This window comes from Micrasema longulum, unplaced genomic scaffold (genome assembly GCF_059751315.1).
Source record: "Micrasema longulum isolate JH-2025_06_02 unplaced genomic scaffold, ASM5975131v1 h1tg000511l, whole genome shotgun sequence".
In the NCBI taxonomy this organism is placed as follows: Eukaryota; Metazoa; Arthropoda; class Insecta; order Trichoptera; family Brachycentridae; genus Micrasema; species Micrasema longulum.
This window is the reverse complement of record NW_028277708.1, coordinates 1,462,638-1,480,547: the sequence shown is the minus strand read 5'-3', so window position 1 is coordinate 1,480,547 and position 17,910 is coordinate 1,462,638. Positions and strand designations below refer to the sequence as shown.

Below are 17,910 nucleotides of genomic sequence, written 5' to 3'. Positions count from 1 at the left end.
TTGAACATAGAAAACTCTTGCTAGCCGAGACCTGAAACAATGAACCTCTTTACATTGCAAAAACAGTGCGATAAATCAATTCATTATTGTATTATTATATAATCATCGAAATATTGAGTACTGTTTTTTCATGGGGAAAAGGTAAAAAAGAAGATGGGCGTTTTATTTATTTCGTCAACCATACTTCCCTATTGCGACCCTGTTTCCTCGTGCTGATGTATGGACAAATTAAATGTTGCCTCCGTAAAAGCGCGCTCTACTTTTGAGAAAGCCGTTAGTCACTCAAGCGGCATTTCAGCGCTTGTCCTTAAATAAATAATAGGTTCTATCAGAATAGATCATTAACCAAAATAGATCCATAATGAAATCTGCTCGAGTCATTGGGTACCTATCTAACACCAAATACTTACTAATAGAGATCACTTGTAATAAATTAGCGTAACAGAGAGCGATAGGAACAATGAATTAGAATCAAATTATTGCCACAGAGGTGGAGAACATTTTAAAAAAGGGAGTATGGAAGTCTAGGCATTTACATGGGTTATAACCCGTCCAAACTAATACGAAGAAAGACTAAGATACTACTGTAGAAACACTGATCAATATGCCTCCGAAACCTAGGTTATGACGAAGAATATTGAGAAGACCATTGCAGCATTCGAGAGACAGCCCCTCAAAGTTGTCTGTGGCTCTGTGAAAGAAAACAATCATCGATTTCGTCAATACAATAGGGAGTTGTGTGACGTCTACCTACGGAGTGCCCGATGTGATCAGCTTCATCAAGGTAGGGCGCTTGGGGTTGGTTGGCCACATAATTAGAATGGACGACGAAAAACCCATAAAACGCCTAACTCTCCTCGTGCCACAAGGACGACGTAGACCAGGAAGGCCCAAAATGCGATGGTTAGACTGCATTAGCGCGGATACAACTTGGAAGTGAGGAACTGGAACGGAAGAGCAGCAGACTGACAAGAGTGGAGCCGACTCCTGAATACAACCAAGGTCCACCCAGGACTTTCAAGTTTATGAAGACGAGGATGATAACCCGTCATCGGCTACTTTAAATGGCCACCTTACTATTGTGTAACATTTACTACCTATTCATTCTATATTTAAACATCGATATTTCTTTAATCTTACCAAATCGTTGATTTTCGTAAAGTCAAACAGCTTAAACCTTCATTGATGCGGTAAAATTCACCCGAATGAATCATTTCACCTAGATACCTACTAGGCAAAGCCTGAAAATATTTTGTAATTTTTATACTTCGTCTTAGACTGCAGTTTAATCAATAATATTTTAATAATGACCGGTCGTAAGACCTGTCAAGCATAGACTTCCATAATCTCTTCTATAAAGTACATTTCTGTTGTAATAAGTGGACACTGGCACAGTTAATGCCTAGACTATATTCCTATCTGAAAAAAACTTCTACGTCTCTGTTGTAATGTGCAGTCCGAGAATAATAGTGGCATATTTAAAAAATACTTATATTTACAGAAGAGCAGTTACTCACACATATCTACTATCTACTACCTACCTACCTGCCCGCCCTATCTGTAAACTAATTTTAATTTTATTGGGATGGTTGCAAACATGGCTACCTCTTGCAAAGTTGGCAATCGCCAAAATGAAATGTATTATTTGACTGTTGTTTCTTGACATAATCATGATTATTTCATCACTATAAACATATAATATATAACCTAGTTATAATAAAAATTTGGAATATAAAAAAAAAAGATTAACCATTCAATCAGTTTTTTGTGATTTAGAAGAAAGATGGATTTTGACGGGTTTGCAAATAGTGCCCTCATATTGTGATGTACGTATATTATCCTTATTATATTCGAACCCTGGGCCGCAATTGTGATGGAAACCTAAGGACGTCATACCTTCACCATGACGGTATAATTGAAGACAAGTTCTCCAGAGCGATTACGAAGATACACTACCGACCCCCCACCTTCAAGTTTTGGTTAGGTACATCGATATTTAACAAGGGGAAGCGTACGTCACGGTACACATATCTACGCACTAAAGTGATATAGCTTCATTATGACGTCATAGTTGAAGATAAATTCTTCAGTGTCATTACGAAGATACACTACCGATCAAGGTAAGTACATATATTTGTACCGACAGGTCTAGTACCTCTCGATACGCATATCTACGCATTAAAAGAGACAAAAATTCAAATCCACTCAGCATTTTTTTCTTTAATTACGATTTGTTTAAATTTTTAATCGTTTTGAGGTTGGCACTTTTTTTTTTCCTATTAAAAATATTAGAGAGAAACAAGTAAATTTTAAAGTCGAATTGAATTCCAACGTAACTGTCAGATTATGAGAAACGAGCGGCTGGATGCAAAAATAATTACGTTAGGTTCTGTCTCTATAGTAAGAAAGTTCCCACTGTAAAAAATAAATTTAGTTATTATATTTTTTCCAGCTGTTTTACTATTTTTCTTAGAGATCGTATCGAGAGCCGGCTTTGTAATCGCTACGTTCTACCGCAGTTGATAAATGCAGACGATCGTTAAGCATATCGTTTTGTCAATGGTTAAAAGTCATATAAAAATCATGTTCAAGCGAGGATTTTTTGCTTGAATGGGGATTTATTGGAGTTTATAATAGCTTTGAAGTGGGCACTTTTTATCACAGAAGCCTATTTAAAATATAAATAAGAACTATTTTAAATTTTAATGAAGTAAGGAACACGGACTTAATTTTCAGTTCATTGGTTGGATTTGAGCATATGACGTAAAGACGATAAGTCGGTAGAACATACCTAAATAGATAGAGATAGTACAGAAGTTAAGTGTACCGTCTCGATATGTACAGATGAATATAACGTTCGTACTCGCGGCACTGGGTTGTCTGTCAATGTATATTTTACCGTGGGGTGAGATGAACAATATCTTTAATCTTCGCAAATTGTATCATGTAACCAAATACCGCACAAAACTACACTGGCTCAGTATCAGGCATGGAAAAAACATTCACATTATATCAGTTCTTCACAATATTTCGAATAATTCCACTCGCCTGTTAATCTGAAAGAGCTCTTCCAACCTCTATCACAACATGGACTATCTCTTCGTTCTAGTAACAAGAGAACGCTTTTAATACCCATCCACCGCTCTATTTTTTTACCTACTTTCACAGAGTTAGCTGTTCAATTGAGGATAAATCAGCCCACTAATATCAAAGACGCTTCTCCTTTATTTACATGTAAATCAAGATTGAAATGTCAGTATCTAAATGTTCGAGTCTTTTATTTCTCCGTTTTCTTTCATTCCCATCCCCTCTCCTCTCTTCACAGTAAAGTGCAGATTTTTTTGTTTCAAATTTTGTACAAAAAAAATATTCAATTCTGACCTATAATATTTCCATGTACTTACAATTTTCTCAAACCGAACGGTTTCGGTAGGTGGGAAGAAATTGCCTTAAGGCAATATGCCCGCCCTTACGTGCATATAAAGCGTTGAATAAATAAAAAGATGATCGGTATAACAAATAGATACTGTCAAAAATTATGTTTAATTGTTTGTTTGTGTTAGGGGAATATTTTTTTTTTAAAAACTAGCATTTATCAACATTTTCGATTATTTTTGTAAACCGGACTACATTTGTCTAAAACATGGCTTTAAATACTGACCAGTTTTCGAGATAATTGCGAAAATAGTTGCATGTTTTTATGTACCTACCGGGTGTGTTTATACATAATGAATTTCGGGACACACATTAAGAAAAAATAGCCCAACGTTCCCAGGGTGGTCAACCCACCTGACACACGTGCGCTCGGGTGAGAAGGATTTACGTAAATTACATTGGTTAGAGGAAGACGAAAGAAGATTGTTTAAAACCGACATACCTTTGTCACGGAAAACGAGATGGAAGTAAATAATTGTATAAAAATGAAAGAGACGGCAAATGTGATAAAGAATTGACGTAAGTATTTCGCTAAATTTCAGAAGTCCTCAACTTAAATTGTCGAAAATGTTTTCAAAATACACCGTTTATTTTTTAACATCTTTTTATTTCTTTGCTGTGTACTTTTTTATAAACATAATTACATAATCATGTACATGAGCTTAAAATACGTCATAAACATTTTGTAAATATGCATTGAAAAGCACATAATGACTACACTAAATAGACAAAAGATGACTTTTCCTTATTGTATGTTTTTATGGCCTTAACGGGTTTTAAAAGTATTAATAAATAAATGAAGATAAGAAATAGAACTTGCATTAAAAATAAAGGTTTCAACAATAAAACATAATAAAATTACAATGTTGAATGCTCAATGGAGTCATTCGTTTGCGTCATTAAAATGGAAATTTTCCATATTTTTTCAAACATCTATTTTTTTTTATTCATAAACAATTCATTTTAAAATACTTGACAAGCGCATATTTAAAAGTAGTTTTATTTGTCATAATATATACCAAATAACACAACCTTCTATAAAAGGCAGAGATTCTTGCGTAACCGAGATCTGAGACTAAGCACAAGATGGAGAGCAATAAAAGCTTATGTATTGGCAGTGTTGCTGTATGGAGTGGAGAGTTAAACTGTCAAAATCTCAACGATGAACTAAATTGAGGCTTTCGAACTTTGGTTGCGCAGATGAATACTTCGCATCTCATGGACTGATCGTGCCTATCATGAAGCTGCTTTAAGCATTATAAACAAAGAGAGGGAGTTACTGACCACTGTCAAGAAAAGAGCAGCCCCATACTTTGGTCACATATTCCACAATGAGAAGTATGCCCTTATGGCAGGTGGGGTATGGGACGGAAAAGAGTACCTTGCCTCAGAGCTGGATGCAGCGACGCTGATAAGGCTGGCCCAGGATCGTGATAAATTCAGAATGATGGTCGCCAACCTCCAGTCGCAGCGACAAAAGAGAAGAAGAAGAAATAACACAACATACTTAAATTGCACAAAGGTGTGAATCTAAATGACTTGTTGACACATGTCACATTGTACCAAAATACGTTCAAAACAAACAAACTATCACGCCGTTTCTCTGTAGGAGTAAGCAGAAAGGATAGAGCACCATATCACTCTGTTTTTGCATCCAGACCTCGCTTCCTCTACATTCATACATCTTTTCATGCACGCACGCTGATTATTCCTACTTTTGATAAGTCCATATTCAAGCATTTGATGGACTTGATCGTGCCATGTCTTTCTCGGTCTTTCTTGTTTTCTGCATTTATCAACATTCATTTGTAGATCATTTTAGCCGTTCTTTTGCTGTCTATTCGCTCTACATGTCCAAACCAACGAAGCACCCTTTTCTCGATTCTGCCGATAACGTATGTCTCAGCCTTACACAGTTACATAGTTAAATACGTTTACATTTTACAAATCATATTTCTCTTTCCATACCTAATGGTGCATAGGGCACTGCATTGGTACATCAATCGCAGCGTATCTTGATCAGTTTTGTACATGAAGGTAAGATGATCAGTCTTACGCTTCAGGTACCAGTTTAGGCACCATGAAATATTCTCGTGTAATAGCCCTAACTAAATAACCTAAATAGCCCAATATAATTGTTTTATAAGTATGATCGATTCAATTATAAAGTTATTGATTTCATTTCATTGATTATTCTTAACTCGCATTTATAAAAAAAAAAGATAAATTATTATAGTACTTAACTGGTAGTTTTCTTCATTAATTTAAATATTATTTTTATAATCCTCTCCCATATAGATTTTAGCTCACATGTTTTTTAAAAATATTTTTTAAAACATCATTATTATTTTACATTATTTAAAGGCGCATTTTATTTTTTGAGAGAAAATGGGTGATTTTTATATATTCATTTTATATATTCATATTGTTACAATTTTTTACGATTTTTTTTCATTTTTAAAATTTAACGTTTCCTACTTTACGTTTTTAATTAATTTCATAAAAAGACCTGAAGTCCAACGTGTTGAAAAAAAAAAAGTTTTTGAAATATACATTGAGCACCACTGGACTGAAGAGTGTGTGAAATAGGTAGATTGGTTCGTTACGCACAACAGGTGGGAGTGAAAGGTAGCTATACGAAACGAAGTGTATTAGAACAAGACAAAATAATAAACCAGTGTCGTATGTGTAGTGAGTTGTGAGAATCAAATCACGATTCACACCGTCAAGGAGCAGACTAAATTGCTTTATGTTTACAGCGGCAAATACTTTTGTTTATATTTTTAAATATTAATATTAAATACTACACAGATAAAATATTTACGAAATAGTTCTTACTGCATCGTATTTTTTTAAAGATTGACTATAAGCTATTTTCCATACAGCAATTAATATGTAGATAGTTATAAATGCACTGATACATAAAACTGTTTGTAAACATCGAACCGATTAATTGGTTTTTAATTAAAGTTTTGTTTTGCACCATAACAGGTCAGGAGGCCCAATAACAGTGGTAAATCACACCACGAAACACCCTAGCCTGAGTAATATTATATTTAATTTTTGTGTTCTCACCGGGAACCGAATCCGAAATTTTCTGTGCGCAAGTCAATCGTCTTAGCCCTAACACCGCGGTGGCCGCCTTTTTTTTAAACTTACATACCGAAAAATATGCTTTCTATTTCCGTATCTTTAGCGTTTATGCTGTAAAATAATATGTATTTATTTTTATTCATTGATAAAATTCGAAGGAAAACTGAATTTGAACATAACTTTTTGAGAATAACAATTTTAAAAAATAACGTTATGCGTAGTTACAAACATAATTCAGAATAAAGAATATCAATGTTTTATTATTTTTATAAATTACTTTATAATTATACAAGCATAAGCCAATAATAAAATAATAGAAATATTACATTAATATTAGTATAATAAGGCAATTGCATGGCATTGAGGTATACATTTAAGTGATTAATAAAGTACTTAACAAAATTACACTTTATGCGATACTAAACAATAAAACAAAACAAAAATATATAAAAATGTAGTAAAGAATGACAGCAATTAAGGATACAATAAATTATTTTATTAAATGAATTAAAGAGTTAGCATAGCCTTTGAGGTGATTTGAAATATGACAAAATTACACTTTATGCGATACTAAACAATAAAAGAAATTAAAAATAGATAAAGAGGAAATAAAGAATGAAAGCAATTAAATCGGGTCATGGTCCCGAGGTAGTATTGTGGACTCACGGACCAAAGGTCCCAGGTTCAAATCCCACTCTACCACAATTCGATTTCCATTTTTCGAGCACAAGTTATTTACGACTTTTAGGAAATGGTCCGAATATTTATGTAAATAATAAGAACTATAGTATTTTTATTTTATTTTAAAAAATTGAGTACACAATAAATTATTTAATTAAATGAATTAAAGAGTTAGCATAGCCTTTGAGGTGATTTGAAATATGACTAAATGATATATATAATAATACTTAATATACCGTTTTAGGGCATATTCAGTTAAATGATAATTCTACATAAACAAATGTTCAACGCATCTACTGACACTAGAATTAGGCTTAACACTAACATTCCTATTTTCAATATGATTCATGTTTTGCCGCCTTTCAACGGAAATTATTCATGAAAATGATAATAATACCGATTGGTTCAAAATTAAAAAATACGTGTTTTTATACAAATTATAATATTAGCGTACCGATGTAAACAAAGTCCAGGAACCCGCGTGGGCAGGTTTGGATGCACCTGAGTATTTCACCTCGCGACAGACTGGCGCCGACCACCTAACACCGCGATCTCGCTTAGCATGTGACCGCCCTCCCGCCGGTCCGCCGACCGCCTGCACCGGCCCGCGCTCGGGCACAGTCTAAGCGCACCTTCTTAGAATGCCTCTTTCAGCCAGTCAGTCGAGAGATTAAACATTTTTCATAAGAATATTGGTGTCCGTCTATTGTGAGGTCCCGGGTTCGACTCCCGGCAAGGTCGACATGAAACATTTATTTTTAAACGTGTTTTTTTCATCGTTACATTTTAAAGTACGTAAACTGGCATCTGACTGAAGAATTCGACTAATAATTTTTTTTTATTCGTCATTTGTTTTCAGTGGTGCACAAGGCACTACATTGGGCTTTCAATTGCAGTGTCTCTATATCAATCACCGTTCCGGGCTTCAGTATAGGAACGATGGAATAGTACAGTGTAGAATCACCTTGAAAACCAATATTTTATGTCTACTCAGTCAGGAATCGAACTTATGACCTCAAACATCGTAGGTGAACGCGCCAATTATCACCACTCGATTTTCTTTTTCAAGATTTTTATCTGAAAGCAGCTATTGATTCAAAAACCTTATCTATATTTAATAATAATTTTAGGATTTACTATTTAAATTACACGCCGTACTGTTTAAGTTGAGATAAATAAATAAATTAAGATCCAGATAAAAAAGTAAAAATGCGTTTCCAAAAATAAACTTTTCCTTAAAATAAATATACCATAAATAAATAAACATTGAGAAAATAAATATACTTCTTCGGTAATCAATCCGTAGCTTTAAACATCGAAGCCAATCGTACCAACCACTACTCCAAAGCGTACAGAAATAGGTGTTTGCGGCTTAAATAATTAAAAATTACTATTGCATCCCTTCATCCCTCTCGTGATTTGAAGATTTAAAAAAAAAAAAATCGTGCAAAAAATATACTGTAAAATCTACTTGTATTCACTTTGGCCTTATTGGTTAAATAAACTGGATTAACTTTTAATAAAATTATACACATAAGGTAATTTTTCATTGAATACTTAACTTACTAGTTTTCAAAAATCAGAATCGATCATCTGCAAACATTAATTATTGATTACAGCTTTTGTAAATCGATTTTTTTTGTTGCAATTTTACTGAAATCGATTTTCCATCTATCAAACTGTTTGAGAAGTTATGAACAACGTGTTTGTTTATATGACGAGACTTATTTAAATAAATTCAATATTATTTGATTTAATAATATTAAGTAAAAACCTCTAATCTAATAGGAGAAATACTTTCACTTATTTATAACCAATTAGCAGTCTCACCCTCTGACAGGCATTTTCAGAATTGAAAGCACAATGAGGAAGTTCAGTGTCTTTTTAAAAAAAAATATTTGTTAATAGAATATTAAATATTATTATGATTTTTTAACGTTTTATATTTCTAAAATAACTCCGCGTGTGACGTCAGAGGTTGTTCTATGACAGTTCTTCCTATTAGTTCGTTTACGGTGACCAAACCGGATATCGTTCAATACTCTCATATCATTGGATGGTTCATATGAACCAGTGACATCATTCAAAGTAGTGCGTTATTATTTAAAAAAACATTTTTATTTCGTACATTTTTTAGAAATTTTACCCTTGGTACAATTTAATGCTCTAATTTTTACCGCGCGCAAGAAAACATTTTTTTGAATCCAATTTCCCGTAGTGCTAAAGTTCCTCATTGAAAGCCAATTTTTAATTACGTAGTTAGTAACAATTAAAATAAATATTCTAATAATAATAATTTTGATTTTATTCAATTTATAAACATATGCGTTTATTTCCAATTTTATATACCTTTAGCTTTTTAATCTTTTTTTTCTATCGAATATGTTCTGTAACTTGAATTATAAAAATAAAACTTTTATTTTACTGGTTGGTCCGAAGAAATCGCCATTTGGCAATTAGCCCGCCAATGTACAAATAACATTATGTACAAAATTTAAATATAAATAAATAAATAAATCACAAGTAAAACGGAAACATGAGAAGATTATTAAATTTTTTATTTATTAAAGAAACAAATATAATAAAAAATGTTATCAATAAAACGTAATGTTAGCAATTCTTTCCATATACTTAATACTGTATTGTATTTTGTTTAGTTTTGAAATAAATACTGGTAAAATGTCTACCAAATTTTTCTGCAAATTCCATTAAGGTCTTTCCTCATGTTTTCAGGGCAGTCCTTGGAACCGTCCAGATGCACAACCTCTTCCACGTCATCCAAGTCAGGAATTTTGCTGTCTTCCAAGGGCGCCTCTCCGTCTCCATAATTGCTGTGGACATCCAGGTAAGACATTCCGCCGTAGTCGTTTCCTTCCATATCATCGAGGATGTTTGCTTCTACAGATGACCAAAACATTACCAGCAGGCAGAAACCACCAAGGAACACAACGCTTTTAGACATTATTAAAAAATATCCCTCAACACAACAAAAGACGAATCTAACACTTCGAGATGAATCTGCAGACTGAAGAACTTTGTGTCTGAACTCTGAACAAACCACGCACGCTAATTTATGAATGCTTTGTGTATGATTATCATTATTTCTTTAATTAGTTTTTTTTTATCTTTCTGGATACCACAATGTCCTGTGGTTTACGTAACAGGATTTGTACTACACCTAAATTGGCTAAAAATATGGTTCTAAGATTTGGATATAAAAGTTTCTTTTTTGTAACATTAATTTAATTTTTAAGTAAGCTACGTTATAATTTTTTTAATATTTATGTTGTAGCTAATTAGATTAATTAATATTTATAATAACATAGTTATTTGCCAATTTTTCAATGTGCATATCATCGTTGCACGTATTCAAATCAAATATTCAGATTATTTTCTTAATAATCTACATACTTTTAAAATATCGTAAATAGTTCATTTTATGGTCTGACTGAAAATAGTGCGTATTTTTTAATAAAATATTTCGTAATTATCATCGTGCATGATTGTCCCAAAGTAACTGAACATACGAGTGCAGGTATGAAGAGATAATCAATAACTTTCCATTCATTTCAATCAATTATATAAATTGACTGCATTTTATCTCAGTTAGTAGATTTATTAGCTTATCCCTTTCTGCCGAAGAATTCGGCTTGACATATTCCATTGGCATCGGCTTTGGTTCCAGGACGACAGTTTGGTCCTGCAACTATTATATTAAATGGCAGAATGATCCCCTCTTTTTCTGGTTTATTGGCCTCTTCAAAACCTTTTATATTTTCTTGTCCTCGAGATGGTTCTTGTACATTTTCTGGGCTTTGAGATGATCCGTGTACAAACTCTTTCTCTTCCGGTTGCATTCCCTGTACGATTGGTCTATATTGACTGTGTTCATTGCGCTTGGCAGATGACACCATGGTTACTTTAGTTGGAAGGCAAACTTTAACCATGCGAAAATGTCGACAATGGTCCTGATATCGTCCCGGATTATTGTTGAAATGAGTGCATCTATTTTCATAAGTGCATTTCCAGACATACGCCTCCTTCACATCATGCTGACGAGCTGGTCCGTGGAGTTTAGAAGTAACACATAATATGCATGCACCAAAACAGAATAAAGTTAGTAAATATGTCTTCGCGTCAGCCATATCTTTTCAAATTTTATTCACGTCTTTTTCTTGACACAAAACGACCATTCCAATTAAACTTTAAGAATTAGTGAAACGACTTAGACTAATTGAATTTCGTATATATCCTTTTATAAGTGCATGGAGGACAATCCGAATGTCATATCAGGGCTATTAAACATTGGTTGAATATTTAAAGGTTCTGTGTTTACAGGTTTTATATAATTCACATTCGAGGTTTTTAAAAATGTAAAATATATTTTTTGAGTAAAAGGAATATTTGAAAATATAAGGTATAAGGTGAACGGACGTAGCAGCTTCCTATAACGACGCAGCGGTGAACCTGGACAAGTGCTGTGGATGCCTCAGAAGACCCTTAACCCAAGTTATCTCTTCTTCACTCCTACGGGCTCCTGCCGTCTTGGAAGATTACGATCTTTCGAGTTCATTCGACGGAACTAAAGGACGCGGGGTTAAAGGGGTCTCTTGAAGGCGTGTGGTCCACGTGCTCCCCTTAGGAGTTTTCTTTCTTTTAAGTTTCTCAGAAGACCCTTAACCCAAGTTATCTCTTCTTCACTCCTACGGGCTCCTGCCGTCTTGGAAGATTACGATCTTTCGAGTTCATTCGACGGAACTAAAGGACGCGGGGTTAAAGGGGTCTCTTGAAGGCGTGTGGTCCACGTGCTCCCCTTAGGAGTTTTCTTTCTTTTAAGTTTTTCATGAAGCATTGCAAGAGTTCGTATTTATTTTAGCATCATAATAAGGACTTATGAAGTGACTAAAATCTCTACCAAAAATATATTTTTAAAAAGAAGATATCTCAACCGAGATGAAGTAATTATTGAGGAATATGGAAATCTAAGCATTTACAGAATTTATGACCTGCCGCAGGTTTGAGTAATCACTTTACACGCTGTCTAACATTCACCATTTTGCCTACATTTGTATTTTTTCGATTCCTATATTTACTCATATTTGTTATGTGGTCGGTCTGTGTCCGAGCGCATAAAGAATATAGTTCTGCGTGTGAAATATGACCGAAATCCTTAACGAGTGTTATTGACTCTCTCTACTGAGATAGCTACTCTTAGGTGAAAATCATGGTACCATGCTTGGGGTCCCAGGTTCGATTCCTGGGAGGGTCGGCATAAAATATTTGTTAATGAGGAGTCCACGGAATGGTACCTGAAGCGTAAGACTGCTCTCCTTATCTTCATGTAACAAATGATCTACATATACTACATTTACCAATGCAGTTCATGATGCACCATCATGTGCGGATAGGTTTGATGATGATGTTGATGCATACCTACTCAAAATATTTTTGGCGTATTTATTTACAAATGATAAGAAGTATTTATCTTTATAAAAATATAATTAACTACCTAATTTAAATTTATTGCAACAGAGAGGGAAAACATTTTTAAGAAGGGAATATGGGAGTCTTCTCAAAAATGTTTCCCGCTCTGTTGCAATAAATTTAAATATGAACAACTCCCTCCCTCCCTTGCCAGTCTGCAAGCATTTGGACATACTCAAAACCTTGTTTAATTAACTACCTAATAGTTTATTTTTTCAGCGGTTTATTTATTTAACTCTTAAAATGCTATGCTAAAAAAAAATATTTTACACACAGTTATGTAACTTTGGGTTACCTCAAGTAAAAGACAGAAAATTTTGAAGTTCAGATATTTAAAAAAAAACATAGAAATTCATTAAAATTATTTTATAATTTTGGTCTGTTTTAGCAAAATAAAGTAAAAATTATAAATATTTAACTAGCATACACTCCTGCTCACTGCCAATAACCGACTGATTAATCGAATTTCTTCTTTTGTTTTTGTATACACAAACACCGGCTACAGAACAGCGGCTGTGTCTTCCTTGTTATAAATTATATTCTAGTACTCTTTTTTTTACAGTAAAACAGATTTATTGTGGTATTGGCATCACTTTTATTCAACATTTTTTGTATTAAAATCCAGCATATTTGCACAAAACTGGTAGGAAAACGACAATTCGAAGATTACAAAGAATACAATTTCTTCATTTAAATTAATAAGTGAGATATATCAAGTCTTGCATCCTATGTAGACTCAACTATAAAAAAAAATACTTCCGGATATAAACAAAATTAATTAAAAAATATGTCTAAACAGTGGTAAATATAGAAAAAAAAAACATAAATATTTAAACCCATAACTTTAGCGCACATGATGAAATAACAAGACTAAAATAAAAAAGTTTAGAAGTGACATTAATTTATTATTATGTTATTATTACGATTATCTTAATTGTTTTGGTTCTCTGCGTTTGTCCCTGGTCCCTGTAAATAATCACGTAACCCATATCTTTGGCCACAAAACTTCCTGTCTGATACGCCGTTTCACACAAAATCAAAGAACAAAATTACCCAAATAAAAACATATAAACATTTATATTAAATATTGGTGGTCTGCTCTGAAATTCTTTCGTGTTTCTAAATTGTACCTATTAAGTTTCCTGTTTAGATTTTATGACTGCGTGCCTTGATTGATAGAAATATAGAGAAAAAAACATGCATACATTGAAATTGTTTACTTAAATATTGATTCAATTTAATTACTAAAAAGAATTAACATGATTATTTATAATCCTATTTGTTTCTAAATTAAACCCTTAGTAACTGTTTACAGGAAATTTATTTTATGGTGTCGAATCAAGTTTTCTTAATTTGTACAATCATTTTCAAATATGAGAACAAAGTTTTTTTTCCTATTATAAAATATTTATGTATGTGTACGTACGTATATATGTATCCATGTGTAAATTTGTACATTCGTGTTGCGTACATGCATGTTGCGTAAAACTGATTAAATCCGTACACCTACGCACACACGCACAAGCTGTGCCTATGTGAGATGTTTTTTTAAATATCATATATTTACTTTGTACTTATATGAAAGAAATAATAATTTGAAATTTTCTTTCCCTTTAATGCAATTAATTTCTATTTTGATTCTTCACCAATGTGTTGTGTGACTAATTTTATGGCATAATAATTTTAGTTCGTTTATTTTTTTGTAAATGGGAAAAAAAACATGTAGGTAATGAAAAAAAATACTTTTCAATGAAACAATACTTTATTCTTAGTAATTATCATCGTGTTTTATATTTTATATGAATTAAAATTGAATTATACAATATTATTAAACGATGTGTGTGTAAAAAAACTTAGTTCAAATCTTCGTTGAATTAGTTATATACTTCGTCCCATAATTTAACCCTTTCTCCCCACGGGAAAGATCTCATTTTTAATTCATTATTAATTTCTAGCAGCTTAAAATTTTCCTTAGTAATGGGTGACCACTCACTTAGATCGGATAGTGATTCTTTTGGTGTTGGATTTCTAGAAAAAAAACAAGTAATTTAGTATAATAAATTTTATAAAACATTAATACTCTTGTTAACTTCTTGGAACAGTTAATTACGAAACATGGCTAAAAAATTTAAATATTTAGTTGAATTCTGAAGACGTGAATATTCTTTTATTTCTAAATATATATATGATATTTTAAAGTAGCTTACCCATTTTTCGCAAAATTAGTCCACATGCTAGTTAAGCGATTTCTCATTCTGTGATCTTCAGGACTTGCTTTGTTTTCGTCAATTAGTGATAATTTACTTAAATATATCAAATCAGAACCGTGCAATGATCCATTACCTTCGAGGCTTCTGAATAACGGTAGATCAATTTTCAAGTTTCCTTCATATGAAAACAGATACATATAATTTTGCGTATCTTGTTGTAAACGATATCGCAAAGCAGCATTGATTCCTGACACAAACAGTAAATCAGATAAATAGTTGTCTACGGATTTAATTTCATCTACATTTTCACGTTTATATACTTCTATCATTTTCTCATTAAATTTCTCCGCGTTAGTTAATTTAAGAGATCCCATATAGTCTGCATAGCGCTTGTTTTTAAGGTTATTTAAATGACTCCCATAGAACATTTTAAACATTCCACCCTCATTGCTACAGAATCCAGCCATTGTTGGCACTTTTGAAAAATTTCCTGATTTCAAAATTTCTAGTGGATCTTTTGTCAAAAACTTATCCACAAATTCAAATGATTTCTCCACTACTGGACCAAAACCAAATAACTCTCCCAATTTGATTGCGTCATCGTCAATTACTTTAGGAGCGCACTTAAAAAGATTTTCTAGTTCCGTATTCTGTAACTGTTTTAACAGTTCGTCGCTGTTTTCTGCTCCAAGTCCCAGAAAATCTGCCAACTTATGGGCCAATTGTAGTGGGTTCGTATTTCTAGTCCATGGATTTAAAACCGATCCAGATTCGAGAATAGCTTTGTTGTACAAACCATCAGACATTGGAGATAGCATGTGATATTCTACCGATGCGGAACCAGCGCTTACACCAAAAATTGTGATATTGTTCGAATCACCGTTGAAGAATTGTATATTTTCTTTTACCCATCGCATTGCTAGATTTTGGTCCCTTAGGCCGGCATTTCCAGGTACATCGGGACTATCCAAACACAAAAATCCGAGAACGTCAAGTCTGTAATTTAATGTTACGAGAATTGTGTCTTTTTCGACGAAGAAATCGGGACCAAACTCTTCGGAATTTCCACTCCCTGTTCTAAATCCTCCTCCGTGAATAAAGACCATCACCGGATACAATTGTTCATTCCGTTGTGGCAACTGAGGTGTGTATACGTTCAAAAATAAGCAATTTTCGTCTCCAATTATTTTTCCGTCTTGTAAAAAATTGATCTGAACAGATTTATTTCCTTCTTTATTGGCAATTTTTCTCTCTAACCACGGCTTGACTGGTTGTGGAGGCTAGAAAAAAATAGCTTTCAATATAATATATCATTTTTAAAACACTTTCATACCTGTATTACAATAAGTTTATTTTTTCAGTTTCAGTGCTGCAGAGCAGCGTTTATTTAAAATACAAATAACAATTTGTTACCCACTAAGTCTAAAGACTTTCCGATGGGACACATTTTTATGACAGGTTTATTTTACATAATTTTATTCATATTATATAAATTTATTTATTAACAGGCACTATAAAGTATTTAAAAGATATTTCTTCAGTTTTATTTTTCATTTGAAGATCTTTTTTGTTAATAATGGTTTGTGGGAGATCATTGAACAACCTTGGAATAACGCAATTTAATGTTTGCTCTCCGAAGTAATTTGTAGGTATATTTTGCTTGTTTCATTATCCAATCTTCATCATAATCCTGCCCTTTCCGTATTTAATGGTGCATAGGACAATGAATCGTTACGCCAACCGTAACGTATTTTAATTATTTTTGTTACATGAAGGAAAGATTATCAGTCTTTTGCTTTATATTCCAGGGACTAAGAAATACACTATATATGTTGAAAATACCTTTTCAAATTGATATTTCTCAGAGTATCAGTCATCAGTCTCAATCAGAGCATATCGGAAATTGAACCCAAAACCTCTTTAGATATTTTTTCTTGTTTTTTTTATAATTAAAATTAATTTATGCTTACCTTAAATCTAAGTTTTCCGATGGGAGGTTCGGCATAAGGAATGCCTTTAAAATAATAAAACATTTTCCCAGTATCTGTAAACCCTTCCCCGCCTTCCAATTCTCCTTGACTCACGTTCACGATAGGGTTGACCATTATTCAATCCTCAATCTCCTTGTCAAATAAAGGTCCGTATATTAATTTAATTTATCTCTTTACAATCGCAGAACTAAACAGACAAGGACACAAGCAGTACGCAAGACGGAACACGAGCAACTACACGACTACTAGATTTGAACGACTTAATTCGAGTCGACTTCTTGTTCCTATTTTGAACATGTCAAACCGGTATCACAGTACTAAAATTATTATAAACGGTAACCGCCGCGCCATTGATATAGGGTAAAGCCCCCAATGATTGGCACTTTAAGCGTATTGATTGAGACAATATTTATTTTTAAATTAAACAATCGTCATTTGAATCTAAACAACTTTTTGTTGCATAAACAAATGTAGTTGATTTAAAACTTTTAGTTAATATTCAGAGAATCTTTCAATTTTTTAAGAAAAATAAAGATAATTTTAAATATACTATTTCAGCTATTTTTCAGCACCTCTCGTTATTGATTGGTACAGCAAATTTGACAGTTATTGGCACCATTACATTTTTGTAAACATGGAGAAAAATAAAAGACCTGGTATTTTTTATAATTATTAAATGGATATGATATTATGACACAAAGACTAAGTATAATTCAATTGGAATTAGATGAAGATAGCAACGCTCTTTCTATTTCCAAATTTGTCGAGATTTTTTTGCTTGGTGAATAACCGGTTTGTTTTTTTATAAACTGCTCTGAATCTTAATTAATATTAAAATCGACAGATTTATTGGATAAAATTATGATTCCGTTCCAAGATCTATTTTTTGGATGAAATTTTCTTTTGACTGATGCAATCTTTAGTTTATTTTTTATTAAAAGTCCGCTTAATTTTCGTTCTCGTTTACCGAGATTTTTTTTTTTCAATTTTATTCATCTGAATACTCTTCCATTGCT

General features: G+C 32.8%; 1 protein-coding gene across 2 annotated transcripts; it reads right to left on the bottom strand.

The window, feature by feature from the left end:
* Nucleotides 1-14,436: 14,436 nt before the first annotated feature.
* Nucleotides 14,437-17,145, bottom strand: LOC148280942 (esterase SG1-like). 2 transcript variants are annotated; one of them, XM_088227605.1, is made up of 3 exons: nt 16,874-17,145; nt 14,901-16,183; nt 14,437-14,721 (listed from the first exon to the last, which is right to left on the bottom strand). In XM_088227605.1, the coding sequence occupies exons 1-3, from the start codon at nt 17,006-17,008 to the stop codon at nt 14,568-14,570; spliced, it is 1,572 nt and encodes a 523-aa protein (XP_088083731.1). In that variant the 5' UTR covers nt 17,009-17,145; the 3' UTR covers nt 14,437-14,567. The 2 variants fall into 2 exon arrangements, with proteins under 2 accessions (XP_088083731.1, XP_088083732.1); XM_088227606.1 differs by lacking the exon at nt 14,901-16,183.
* Nucleotides 17,146-17,910: the final 765 nt, after the last annotated feature.